A 12,500-nucleotide genomic window follows, 5' to 3' on the forward strand; every position below is an offset into this window, starting at 1 on the left:
GCTCATTTTCGTTTCCTTCTGGTGGTTCATTGGCTAAGTGGGATGGTCTTCAGGGCATTGGAGATTAGCCTTTACTCTAGGTTCAAGATGGGTTTATCAGGGCTGGTGGTGTCTCATCTCTAGTATGTTGGTGATATTCTTTTGGTGGCTGACCATACTCTAGATAGCTTGTGGAGTATTGAGGCAATTCTTAGAGGTTTTGAGATGGCCTCGGGGCTTTGAATGAATTTCTTTTAGAGTAGCCTTATAAGGGCCAAATATGGTTTATGTCTTTCTTTCATCTGCTGGAGAGTTCATCCACTAAGGCTATGTCTGGGAGTTTGGAGGGGAGGGGAGGGGAAGGCTTCCAAAAATGAAATTTTAAAAAAATACAGGAAAATATTTGACATTTTTTGAAAAAATGATTTTATTTAGAATGATAAAAGAGTTATTATCATTACTAAATTTTTAATTTCCAGAATACTATAACAACCTAAAAGATATTTGGAAAATTTATGTAAGTCCTTCAAAACCCTCCAAAACCCTTCTTCAATAGAATTTTTGAGTCCCCCCATTTTATGGGGTTTTTGGTGTAATGAATAAACTCAAACCCTCCTACCCAAAATCTTTTTATCCTTTTCACCCAATTCTTCCTATTTTTCAAAACCCTCCCCTCCATTTCCCTCCAAACTCCCAAACATAGCCTAAGGGATAAATTCATTTCCCTTTAAGTACCTTGGGTTGTCGATAGGGGCTAAACCCCAAATCATAATTACTTAGGACCTTCTAATTAACTTGTTGGATAAGAGACTCAACTATTGGAAGCATGAATATCTCATCCTGGGAGGCAGGGTAGTTCTCATTCACTTAGTGTTTAATGTTATCCCTATCTTTTTCTTGTATTTTCTAAAGATGCATGTCTTGGTTTGAGAAAAGATAATGAAATTACGAAAAAAGTTCCTTGAGGGGGAGTGAAACTGCCTCTAAGATTTCATGAATTAAGTGTGAAGGTGTATTTCAACCAAAGAATAAAGATAAGCTAGGTGTAAAAGATCTTTGGTTGGTTAATCTTGTCCTTTTGGCAAAGTGAAGATGAAGGTTGCTTATAAGTGACCCAAATATTTGGTGGGATATCCTTGTAGCTAGAAATGAAACCACAATTGTTTCCTCTATCCGAGGGGATAATTGAGGGTTTTTGTTCTGCCTTTTTCTGGTGAAAAAAAGTGTCTCTCACAAGGTTTAAAGAGGTTAATAGTTTGGATCGTTTCGCCGATGGTGTCATTAGGAGAGTTGGTTTCAGTTCACAAACATCCTTATGGAAGGATCCATGATTAGAAACCACTCCTTTAATGACAAAGTTTTCTGGTTTGTTTTCTAACTTTTTTCAGCCTGATGATGGGTTGGTAAGAGGGCTTAATATGGTGGTTAATAAGGTTGTATCTCGAGATCTTATATGGTAGAGACCTTTCTTTCTTAGAGAATTACTGGAGTACATGTATTTGAGGAGTTACTTTCTATGCTTCGACTTGTCACTTTTTCTTGAGTTCTTGATTTCTATCTTTTTTTTCTACTTTGGTGTGTTTTTCACCCTTATTTATTATATATTATTTTGTGATAAAAAAACAATTTGAAGAGTAATTTATATAATATAGAAAAACTCTTTGGTATCAATTACAAAATAAAGAAGATGTGGGCAACAAACACAAATTTTCAAAAATTGTTTCTACTATAAATACATAAAACTAGGGTTTAAGTTTCTCTTACAACCAGAGCATTGAAAGTGTTTACGGCTGCACTCTCTCGACTCAAGTGAGTTTCTTTCCCTCTCTCTTCTTTCCGCATCTCGCCGGCGCTAGCTAACCCTAACTCTTGAATCTTTTTTACAGTAATGGCTGAAACCGTCGCTGCTGTCCCCGTTCCCGTCGCCGTCGAAGTCGATCCAAATCAAATCGAAGTCAAGCTCTTCAACAGATGGAGCTTCGACGATGTTCAGGTCTTCTATTTAACTCTTTCCCCATTTTCAATTTCTTCATATTTATAGTTTTAATTCCAGATTTTTATGGTCCTTTTATACTCATTCAAAAAGGATTAATCACTAGATTAGATTTAATTGCTTGTGTTTATTTGTAATTTTGTTGTTTTAAATCTGAGAATCTGAGAAATGAATGGGGGGTTTTTGTTTAGGTTAGGAAGTGTACATTGTGTTTATTTTGTTAATTAAAATAGGTTATTGATTTTGTTATTTGATTTTACCAGCTTAGTGATGTGTCTCTTTCTGATTACATTGGAGTTCAATCATCCAAGCATGCTACATATGTGCCTCACACTGCTGGTAGGTACTCAGTGAAGCGTTTTAGAAAGGCCCAATGTCCCATTGTTGAGAGGCTCACCAACTCTCTCATGATGCACGGGAGAAACAATGGAAAGAAGCTCAAGGCTGTTGGGATTATTAAGCATGCCATGGAGATTATTCATTTGCTAACTGATCAGAATCCAATTCAAGTTATCGTTGATGCTGTTGTCAACAGGTATAGTTAACTAGGGTTTCTTTTTATGTTGTGTTATTTATTGTTTTGCATTCTTGTTTTTTGCTTTTTGCTTTTTGGATGTTTTTATATGTTGATGGCGTGTGTTATTGGAATGCTTGGCTAAATGTTGATTTGTGTCTGTTTCTTATTATAAACTTTGATGTGGCATATTGACCTACTTGCTTTATTAGAATTGGGAGGATGAAATGAGGATTAATTGATTTCCTATTGGTTTGATTGCCTGGATGATGGCTTTTTTGTATTAGCTCTATCTGATCATCTCCTCAAACTTAGTTCTAAGAAACTATTTTTCCTATGTAGTAATGATGTGTGGAAAAGTTTGCGATTGCTGTTTTTTCACTGATGTTCTTACTTCAGGTTCTTGATTGTTGTTTGTTTAGTAGAGCATGATAGTTGGATCATTCATTTGCGTGTTACAGCTAATTTTTAACTGTTAAAACTAACAAATGTTGTTTGATTGAAAGGAAGAATGAAGTGATGATTTATTGTTTCCTATTGGTTTGATTGCCTGTATGATGGCTCTTGTATTAGCTCTATCTGATCATTCTCCGCATTTGTTTTATATAAGAAATCAAGTATAACGACATCGGTTTAAAAAATATTTTCCCGTTTGTAATGCTTAGGAATTTTGTGATTCACACTGGTTATTACTTAATAGAAAAAGGATAATCAGGATGCTTGGATTATTAGTTGGAAGTTTGTGATTGTTAAAATTGGGAGCTATTGATTAGTTTAAAGGGAGAATGAAATGATGATTTATTGTTTCCTATTGGTTTGATTGCCTATATGATGGCATTTGTATTAGCTCTATCTGATCATTCTCCTTATTTGTTTTGGATCAGTAATTAAGAAAATAATTTTCTGTTGTAGTGATAATGCATCAAATTTTTTGTATTGGATTTTTAATTCTCATTTTGATGTACATCATTTTTTGTGTTAACTTGGAGCTGTTGATCGGTTAAACAAGAGAATGAAATGATGATTTATTGTTTCCTATTGGTTTGATTGCCTATATGATGGCTTCTGTATTAGCTCTATCTGATCGTTCTCCTAATTTCTGTCGTATGGTAATCAAATATGTTGAATTTGTTTCAAAAATGTTTCTCCTTTGTAGGAATAATCCATGCAAATTTCTATGGTTATTGTTTGTTTTTTTCTCTATTATTTTTGATTGCTTGTACTTTTTACTGGGGGGGATAGAGCAATGTCTTTAACTAGGTTTTTAGCTGTTGTAATAGGGAGCTATTAATTGCTGGAACCGGAGAATGAAGTGATGATTAGTTATTTCCCTATTGGTTTGATTGCCTGGATGATGGCACAATGTATTAGCTCTATCTGATCATTCTCTCGATTAACACAAACTTTTTTAAATATTTAAGGAATTTGAATATAGTATAGTTCTTCACACTGGTTTATGCACTGTTTTTTTGTTTGGATTTATTGTTTATTTTTTGCTCAAATCTGTTTGGACCCTTTTAATATTTGATATTGTTTCTGTTTTTCCCCCTCCCTTCAATGATATATTCTTATTAATTATCCCAAAGTTGTTTATGGTTTCCTGGGAAACTTGTTTGAAAACAAGGTTGTTACATGTTATAGGATCTTCAATCTGATTTGTTCAATTACATTGTTTTATGCAGTGGTCCCAGAGAAGATGCAACTAGAATTGGGTCTGCTGGAGTTGTTAGGAGGCAGGCTGTTGATATCTCACCTCTTCGCAGGGTTAACCAGGCCATCTACCTTCTTACAACAGGTGCCCGTGAAGCTGCATTCAGGAACATTAAGACTATTGCTGAATGCTTAGCTGATGAACTTATCAATGCTGCCAAAGGTTCTTCCAACAGGTATGCCATTATTAATCAATTGAGTTTGTTTCCATTATATTGAATTTGTTCTTTAGACCATTTCTTGTTTGGTTATTTGCTGACAAAATGTTTAATTTTCAGCTATGCAATCAAGAAAAAGGACGAGATAGAGAGAGTTGCCAAGGCTAATCGTTAAGAAGGATTTGAAAGTAGTCTTAGTGATGAGGAATATTTTATATTGGTCTTTGTATTACATTTGTTTGACATTGTTGTTTAAAAACATGGTGTAAACCTCTTGCTGGTTTATTTTTCACATTTTTGTTGAATCAACTTGTTATGAACAATTATGCTGTTAGTCTATTTCAAGGATCTTAATGATATTTTCTTACACCAATTATTGTTTTTCCAATTATTTCTTATTTCTTATACCTGTTCTTGTTTTTTCAATTTTAAATCTTCTCTTTTATAAAGAGAGGAAAATAGAGTTGACTCAACTTAGGAATTAATTGTTTTTAGATAAGCCTAACAAACTATAAAAACATGATTAATGAGTTTGTTAGTTTTGTGCATATCAAAATCGTTTTCCCTTGTTTATCAAATTTATTTATCAATTTAATCATCAAATGATTAAATAATGCTTGCGATCTGATTTAAAAATCTCAATTTTTTGAAAATGAACTTTTAGGAAAAGGAGTATGTTAAGGGGGAGATAAATATGCCCAAGATGTTTTAAAGAAAATATATTTTTGGCATTAGGGTGATTAAATTCCAAAGAAAATTTGAGGTAAATTAGAAATTTGTAGAGGGACCATTGATATTTATGTTCTATCATAAAGGATGTAAAATTTAGGTGTGGAGATGATTTAAGAAAATGTTGCCATTGCCATCTAGTTTGAGTCATGAAGACGGACTTAATTTAGTAACTCTGCCGTTAGCTTTGTTTATTCATTTTCTTCTACCATCTTGTAGTCTTTTATTCTCTGTTTTATTTTGCTGGTTATCTATCCGTTGCTTTGAGAGTAAATTTAAGTTTAGGACGGTGGTTGTGTACGTCCTATTTATAAGAAAAGATTCTCTTTTTAGATACATTAAATAAATAATGTATCTAGACAACATATTATCCAAATACATTATTTTCTTATAAATGAAACCGGAAATAGTATTATTTTTGGGATGTATCGCTAGATTGACACAAAGACCTTGCATAAAGTAGATATTTTTGAAGATGTTGTTTTCTAATGAATATTCATTATGGCGATATTTGGAGATGTTGTTGTCTAATGAGTATTCATTATGACCATAATATTTTCAAATAAGATCCGTGACTCTAGGGACCTTTTGTGTAGAACCCTGAACTTATTATTATGATTGATGATTGTGTAATATTGACCTTTGAGATGTAGATCTCGCTTGGTTGATGCATAAATCCCACTCAAATTAGATTCTTTTGTAAGTATTTCTGTCTAATGAGTAGTCGTTATGGTGATAATATTTTCGAATATAATCTATGATTCTGGGAACTATGTCTAGAATCTTGAATCGATGGTTGTGTATAAAAATATCTTAAAAAATTATATTTATTCAATAATAAATATTATAATTTATGACACAACACAGACAACATCCATAAAATAAAGTAAACTACTTTACTTAATGGTGTAAGATTTAGGTAGCAATAGTTAGGGTAAAAAAGAAGAAAATAATTTATTAATATTTTTTTTTGAAAATTGACAAATTTGAACTTTGGGATTTCATTCGGAACTCGGCAGAAGTGAAAGAACAAAGAAGCAGTAAACATTCTTCTACGGTTTTCACGAGTCAAGTGTGGGTCACTCAGCATTCACAAACCGGTGAATCCGATACCAATCCAAATCATAACTGATACGATACCATTGAAGTTGTTGCATGCCAAGACCGAGAACCATGAGACCCAATATCGTTACTGAGGTAAATCCCCGATCTCGAAAATCGCTTCTTGCTTCATTCACTGCAACTGAATTCACAATTCGCTGTTTTTTTTCCATCATTTTGATTTGCAAATTCTATTAACTCTAGTTTTAGAATTGTTAGGTATGGATTATGATTAATTAATTATCTTTGACATGGCTTAATCAACACAGGCAGGGTTGTCTACTAGGTTGAATCAGTATTGGGAAAGCATTCCATTTCTCACTTCTGCAATAGTTATTGTCTGTGGAGCAATTTACTTTGTTTGTCTCTTGCTTGGATATGATTCCTTTGCCGAGATATGCTTCTTGCCCTCTGCCATTGTTTCCCAATTTCAACGTATGTACATTTCGTTCATCAATATAGAACTCGCTTCATTTAGCTATGAAACACATACACCAGAAACACGGCACTAACACAGACACACAGACACACCTTTTTACGGAGATATAGGTGCTAGAGAGCAATTTAGTGATTGAATACTTGTTTTATTATGCAGTTTACAGGATTTATACTTCCATTTTTTTCCACCTTTCGATGCTTCATGTTCTTTTCAACATGATGGCTTTAGTTCCCTTGGGGTCTGAGCTGGAGAGGATCATGGGATCTGTTCGCTTGCTGTATCTCACTATTTTGATGGCGACGAGCAATGCTATTTTTCATGTTTTCATAGCAGTGTTGGTGGAACATAATCCTTTTGTTACGAATGTTTATCTCATGAATGAGTGTGCTGTTGGGTTCTCTGGAGTTCTGTTTTCCATGATTGTTATAGAGACAAGCCTCAGTGGAGTTCAATCCAGGAGGTTGGTTTTATATATAGCCGCTGTCTAGGAATTCAACACTACTGGAAAAATGAAATTTAATACACTATCAAACTATGTTTTTCTTTAAGATAGAATGGTAGAAACCACAATTTGGAAGCTGTTCAGTAGGCTGAATTAATAATATCATGAAAGAGTGTCATCTCAAATGATTATGTTTGGTAGACTAAGATATGCTTTTCATTGTAAAAAAGTGGTAAATGGTGATTATGATTTATGATATGTATAATTTTTATTGTCCATGCAAAGTAGTGTTTTAGGCCCTTACTAAAAATGGATTGAATTTTTATAGGATCAAATACCCGATGCATCTTTAAGACTTTTGAGACTGTTATCTTCAATTCTTCATAGTGAGAATTGAATGATGATAGGCACATTATCGCATTTATTGATATAATTTTGCTTACCTGTTCACTCTGCAATGATTTTATTTTCTTGTTTTGCTGAGAAGTAACTTAACATTTGACAGATATACAAAGTTAAGAATCATGAGTCTGCAAGGATTTACTAACTTTTTTGTATTCATTTTGCAGTGTGTTTGGGTTGTTTAATGTGCCTGCCAAGTGGTGAGTATAGTTTTGGGTTAAATATGTTTTTGGTTTATGAAAATATGACGTTTTTTCTGTTTGAATCTCTATTTAAATTTTATTTGTTTATGGTTCCTATATTTAACAAAAACAATGAGTTTTAATCCCTTGATAGAGAGTTCAGGACTAAAAGAATATGGTTTGTTTTTTTAAGGACTAAAAATAAATACAATTTTAGTATGTACACAATCAAATTTTGTTATTTTTATTGGGACAAAAAAACAAATTTAATTTGTGTAGCTTTTAAGAATAATATTTTATCTAGATAAGTCACTTCCATGATAATTGGGCATATTATGTTTTAGGTATGCATTTTTTTTGTTGGTAGTGTTCCAGCTTCTCATGCAAAATGTCTCCCTACTCGGACACCTTTCTGGCATTGTATCTGGGTTTGCTTGTAAGATTTCTCTCTTTATTCTTCCCCGTTTTACTTTTCTTTTTCCAATAACTTGAACTACTCACCTCTGATATTGTAATGCAATGCTTGTTGTTACAGATACATATGGTTTGTTTAATTTCCTCATACCCGGGCCATCCTTTTATTCTTCAATTGAAGCCTCCTCCTGGCTTGTAAGTCTCTTTCTTGAATTGGCTTTTGTAACGCACCAAGATGAGAAAGTTTACAGCTTCTACATCACTAAATAACTAAGTATCAAATTATTTAAAGGTTTCAGGAATACATACCACCAAAGCAATCATTTACTTTTAAAGAATTGTTAAACATTTAGCCATATATTGATTCAATTAACTATTGGAGTGGTTAATGTAATTTCCCATTTTCTGGGGCTAATTGAACTCACAAAATGAATCGGTGTACTGGAGTCTTTAAAATGTAGTATTTCTTTTTTATATTTGATGAGAAAAATATATTTATATCTTAGTAACCACTTTTATTTTAAAATGGAAAAAGCCTCTAACAGACATCCATTTTTTTGGAAATAAATGCTTCTATATCATCAAACGTGGACTTTTTGTAATTGTTCTTCCTTTTGACTTTCAGTCATCATGTGTGAGACGTCCTAAATTTATTGTTTGCACTGGTGGAAATCCTTCGGGCTATATCCCTACACATACAAACCAAAACTCAACATCTGGGTAAGTTCTGTTATTTTCACACTAATCCGTACTGATGGCACTGGATTTCTACCAATCTGCATTTTAAATATACACTTTCATGGGACAGTGGATTATTTTCTGGAAATATTTGGAGGAACCTATCCTCATTGATGCCTCGAAGGGAAGTGTCTGCCCAGCCTCAGGTATGCAACTCCTCTTGTCATATGCTTTCGGTAGTCCCTAAATAATCCTGCACATGTTTGTTGGATTTAATCATAATGTTGACTTTACTCCTAATGTGACCAACTGCAATGAAACTTTTGCATAGTACATTCTTGAGAAGAAGTATAAGTACATAGAGATCTTACATGATCTTTTGATCAAGTTGGTTTCTGTAGAGTTGATTTTGTGAAAGTATGTTAGTCTGACCTTGATTATCACTTGCATTAAGTTAAAACAATTGCAATGAATAGTTATCTGTGTGTACATTACCTTTTCACTACTGGTCTAACTTCTGCAAGTATAAAAAGAACTTTTGCACATAATATTTTTCTTTTTGTCTGGCTTTATGGTCATCTCCTGCAATTCCTTTGGCAAGCTAGTTGTGTTTTCCCCTGTTCGCTCGAATTATATGTTGTCCACCCATTTCAAGCTGTTTATCAACTGGCTTTGCTTCTTGTTGTGCTCGTCTGTTAGCAATAGCAGTTTTAAAAGGTGAAAGTATGTCCCTAGCAAGTTTACATGTCTATGTTCTCATTTGTTTTTAGAAATGATAATATTTTGTAAGCTGGAGGCATCCATTTATAGACATTTCATTGTATTATGTGAAACCTTGCAGTCAGTTGAGGACAGTAGGTTCCCAGGGAGGGGAAGGACCCTTGGTGCTGTTCAAGGTCAAACTGCTTCTGGTCTTCATTCAGATTCAAATCTTCAAGCTAGACTCTTGGAGGACCCTAGTCCTAATCATATTTCAGATTCACCCATTCTGAATACTACTCAAAGGTCTACTGAAGGAAGGTAATGCGGGATAGTTGTATGCATGATTGGATTGTTTAAACATTATAGGATAATACTATAGTATAATGTTATAGGTTAATATCTTTTGATTGGATTGATAAGTTTAAGTTAAATTTATCTGTAATGCTAAAATATTTTTCAAAGCTACTATAATATGTGTGCAATGTTGTTCACTTAATTTTTTAATTTAACTTAGGCATCCAGTCGATAATGTAGCTACAACAGGAGCAGGTGTTCCACATCATCAGGTCTTTTACTTACTGTGGTTGGAGATTTCTTGTTTTCTTGATTTGATATTGATATTTAATAATCTTTATTGTTTTCTCTTGCAGGGAGTAGTTGTTTCAGAAGAAGAGATTAAGAAACTTGTAGCAATGGGCTTTGATAAGGTAAAAATCAGTTTCTATATCTTTTAAGTTGTCACAAAAAATGGATTGGGCATCCTAGAACGTTTTTCTCATATAAATGATCAAATGTAAATATATCGGTGTTTGATCTACTTGGGGGTCCTTCTCACTGTATAAGAGAAAATAAATTGATGGTTAAATATATCTTGAACATTTTATGCTGGCGTAGTATCATTTTTATGCATGTGCGTCAAATCTAGATTAAGTAAGGCCTACAGTTCAATTATGTCTTATGCATTTTTCTTGCGATGCTTTCAGACACAAGTGGAAGTGGCGCTGGCTGCTGCTGATGGCGATCTTAATGTAGCAGTGGAAATACTCATGACCCAGCAGGTCCTACTTGACTTTTATTTTAAAATTATTAGTAATTTTTTACTTCGGTTTACTTAACTATTTGTTGTTTCTTGATTCTTTTTTATTGAAAGTGTTTTTTTGTTGGTCTATTGCATATACAGGGTTAAGACATGAAAGCTTCCGTTGATTTGGTATATATCCTCTGTGCTTGTTGAATCACTCAGTTTAGTCTTAGACTCCATCACTAGCAGTTTGGTGGTGATGCCAACACCAGTGAACAGAATCGAACATGTGTAAACCTCTAATGCTGTGATGTATAACAATGTTAGAAAATGATTAACCGAAGAGGTTGCAAATAGAAGTCTGTGATTAAATTGTAAGCATTCTGTTTCCCTCTTACCATTCCCTCCCCCATTCAATAAGGTTTTATATATAGTTTTGAGAAGGCATCTAATGCTAGTGGCGATACAGCAAGCTGCAGTAAAACTTTGTTCCTGAAATTTAATATTTATATATATATATATATATATATATATATATATATATATATATATATATATATATATATATATATATATATATTGAATAAAACCTCGAGAAAACAAGAAATTACAAAAGAGAGGGAGGGCCAAGCCACAAACCACCAAAAAGTAGAAAATCTAAAGAATGTCATTCCTAACCTATTTTGCACAAAAAGTCAGCACATGAATTCCCTTCTCTATATGTGAGAAATGAAAAGGTATCTATGTGAAAAATAGGTCATACAAGTGTTCCATTTGTTTCTTACTTGTTAAGGTGTCAAAGATGGCTTGTAGAATGCTTGCATCACAATGCTATAATCAATTGCAATCCAAATTTTTTACCAATCCTTTTCCATTGCAATCTCCATGGCTCTAAGGAGAACAAATAACTCAGCAAGATATGAAATGTCCAAAAGACTTGATCAACAAAGGCTAGGATAAAGTTTCCATGGTCATCTAAAAAATTCCACCACAACTCGGAGAGAGATTATGGTTGTACGAGACATCACAGTTGCATTTTATCTAATCAAGAGGAGAAGAATGCTATAAAACTGCTATGATTTGAGGAGCTTTTGATGGGGATGTTGAAAGTTTTGATGGTTTTGAAATCATCTAGAGAAAAATGAAGTGGTGGGAGACTTTGTTTCGAACAAAAGCACCCGAGCTTTTATCTTGTAAATGGATTTCTAAATCTGGCCCAATTTCTAGCTTCCCAAGGATTGTTGATGATGAAAATGATGGCTGCTATTAGAACTAAAGAGCATTGTTTCCACCTGTTTGTAATGCAATCAATTCACCGATCTCTATTTGGAGTTTAGTTATCTTGATTGTGGTGTAGAACCAAAGCCACAGTTTCTTGGCAAATGGTTTCAGAAAACATAAGCTTAGATGTTTCCTCAGCCTTTTTGCAAAGACTGCACACTGTGGTCAAGCTGCAACCCCTGTGTTTCAATTTGTCATTAGTAGGGATTTTATCCATCATGAGCTTCCAAACAAGCATAGATTTAAAAGGGGATATCAATACACCAAATTTAATTAAAATATAGTAAAAATGATAATAACTGGTTCGAAAGTGATCTAACTAATACAACTATTAATTTGCAATTCCCAAAACAGTAATAATAGTTTCTTAAATAAATTATCATATATTTAAGCTATTTTATTTATAATTTTTTATTTAATTGAATCCTAATTTCAAATATAAGTTTAAATATTAAATTAAATTAAATTAAATTTAAGTTTTAAATAAAATATAATATAGTTCTTAAATCACATTTTTAACAAACCTTAAACTAATTCTAATTTTAATTTGAATAAAAAACAATGTAATTAAAATAGAAGATAATATTAAATATGAAGACCGAATTTAGTCATCATCCGAAAAAGAATAAAAAATAAAAACTACAAAAAACGATATAAAAAATAGTGAATAAATTAAGTTAATAAAAAGTGATAAGTTTAGAGAATAAAATTAAAATAGTGATATGTAGTTTGTTGAGATACTACATAAAATAAAT

General features: G+C 32.9%; 2 protein-coding genes and 5 non-coding genes across 7 annotated transcripts; all 7 read left to right on the forward strand.

Annotated features, from left to right (window-relative positions):
* The first annotated feature begins 1,665 nt into the window (after positions 1-1,665).
* On the forward strand, positions 1,666-4,727 carry LOC131610879 (small ribosomal subunit protein uS7). The gene is made up of 5 exons (XM_058882937.1): positions 1,666-1,788; positions 1,866-1,972; positions 2,236-2,507; positions 4,169-4,372; positions 4,475-4,727. Exons 2-5 carry the CDS (start codon positions 1,868-1,870, stop codon positions 4,527-4,529), a joined length of 636 nt encoding a protein of 211 aa, XP_058738920.1. The 5' UTR covers positions 1,666-1,788; positions 1,866-1,867; the 3' UTR covers positions 4,530-4,727.
* On the forward strand, positions 2,707-2,789 carry LOC131615418 (small nucleolar RNA Z102/R77). Its single transcript, XR_009287831.1, has one exon. It is a non-coding gene; the product is annotated as a small nucleolar RNA Z102/R77 (small nucleolar RNA).
* LOC131615421 (small nucleolar RNA Z102/R77) lies at positions 2,996-3,075 on the forward strand. Its single transcript, XR_009287834.1, has one exon. It is a non-coding gene; the product is annotated as a small nucleolar RNA Z102/R77 (small nucleolar RNA).
* Positions 3,270-3,349, forward strand: LOC131615419 (small nucleolar RNA Z102/R77). Its single transcript, XR_009287832.1, has one exon. It is a non-coding gene; the product is annotated as a small nucleolar RNA Z102/R77 (small nucleolar RNA).
* On the forward strand, positions 3,497-3,576 carry LOC131615420 (small nucleolar RNA Z102/R77). Its single transcript, XR_009287833.1, has one exon. It is a non-coding gene; the product is annotated as a small nucleolar RNA Z102/R77 (small nucleolar RNA).
* On the forward strand, positions 3,792-3,873 carry LOC131615417 (small nucleolar RNA Z102/R77). The gene has a single exon (XR_009287830.1). It is a non-coding gene; the product is annotated as a small nucleolar RNA Z102/R77 (small nucleolar RNA).
* A 1,333-nt stretch (positions 4,728-6,060) lies between the features above and the next one.
* On the forward strand, positions 6,061-10,921 carry LOC131610880 (rhomboid-like protein 15). Its single transcript, XM_058882938.1, has 13 exons — positions 6,061-6,280; positions 6,454-6,619; positions 6,780-7,083; positions 7,635-7,667; positions 7,994-8,085; positions 8,185-8,258; positions 8,689-8,783; positions 8,872-8,947; positions 9,583-9,761; positions 9,958-10,009; positions 10,094-10,150; positions 10,427-10,501; positions 10,624-10,921. Exons 1-13 carry the CDS (start codon positions 6,239-6,241, stop codon positions 10,627-10,629), a joined length of 1,251 nt encoding a protein of 416 aa, XP_058738921.1. The 5' UTR covers positions 6,061-6,238; the 3' UTR covers positions 10,630-10,921.
* Positions 10,922-12,500: the final 1,579 nt, after the last annotated feature.

The sequence above is a fragment of the Vicia villosa genome, linkage group LG6, assembly GCF_029867415.1.
Source record: "Vicia villosa cultivar HV-30 ecotype Madison, WI linkage group LG6, Vvil1.0, whole genome shotgun sequence".
NCBI lineage: Eukaryota > Viridiplantae > Streptophyta > Magnoliopsida > Fabales > Fabaceae > Vicia > Vicia villosa.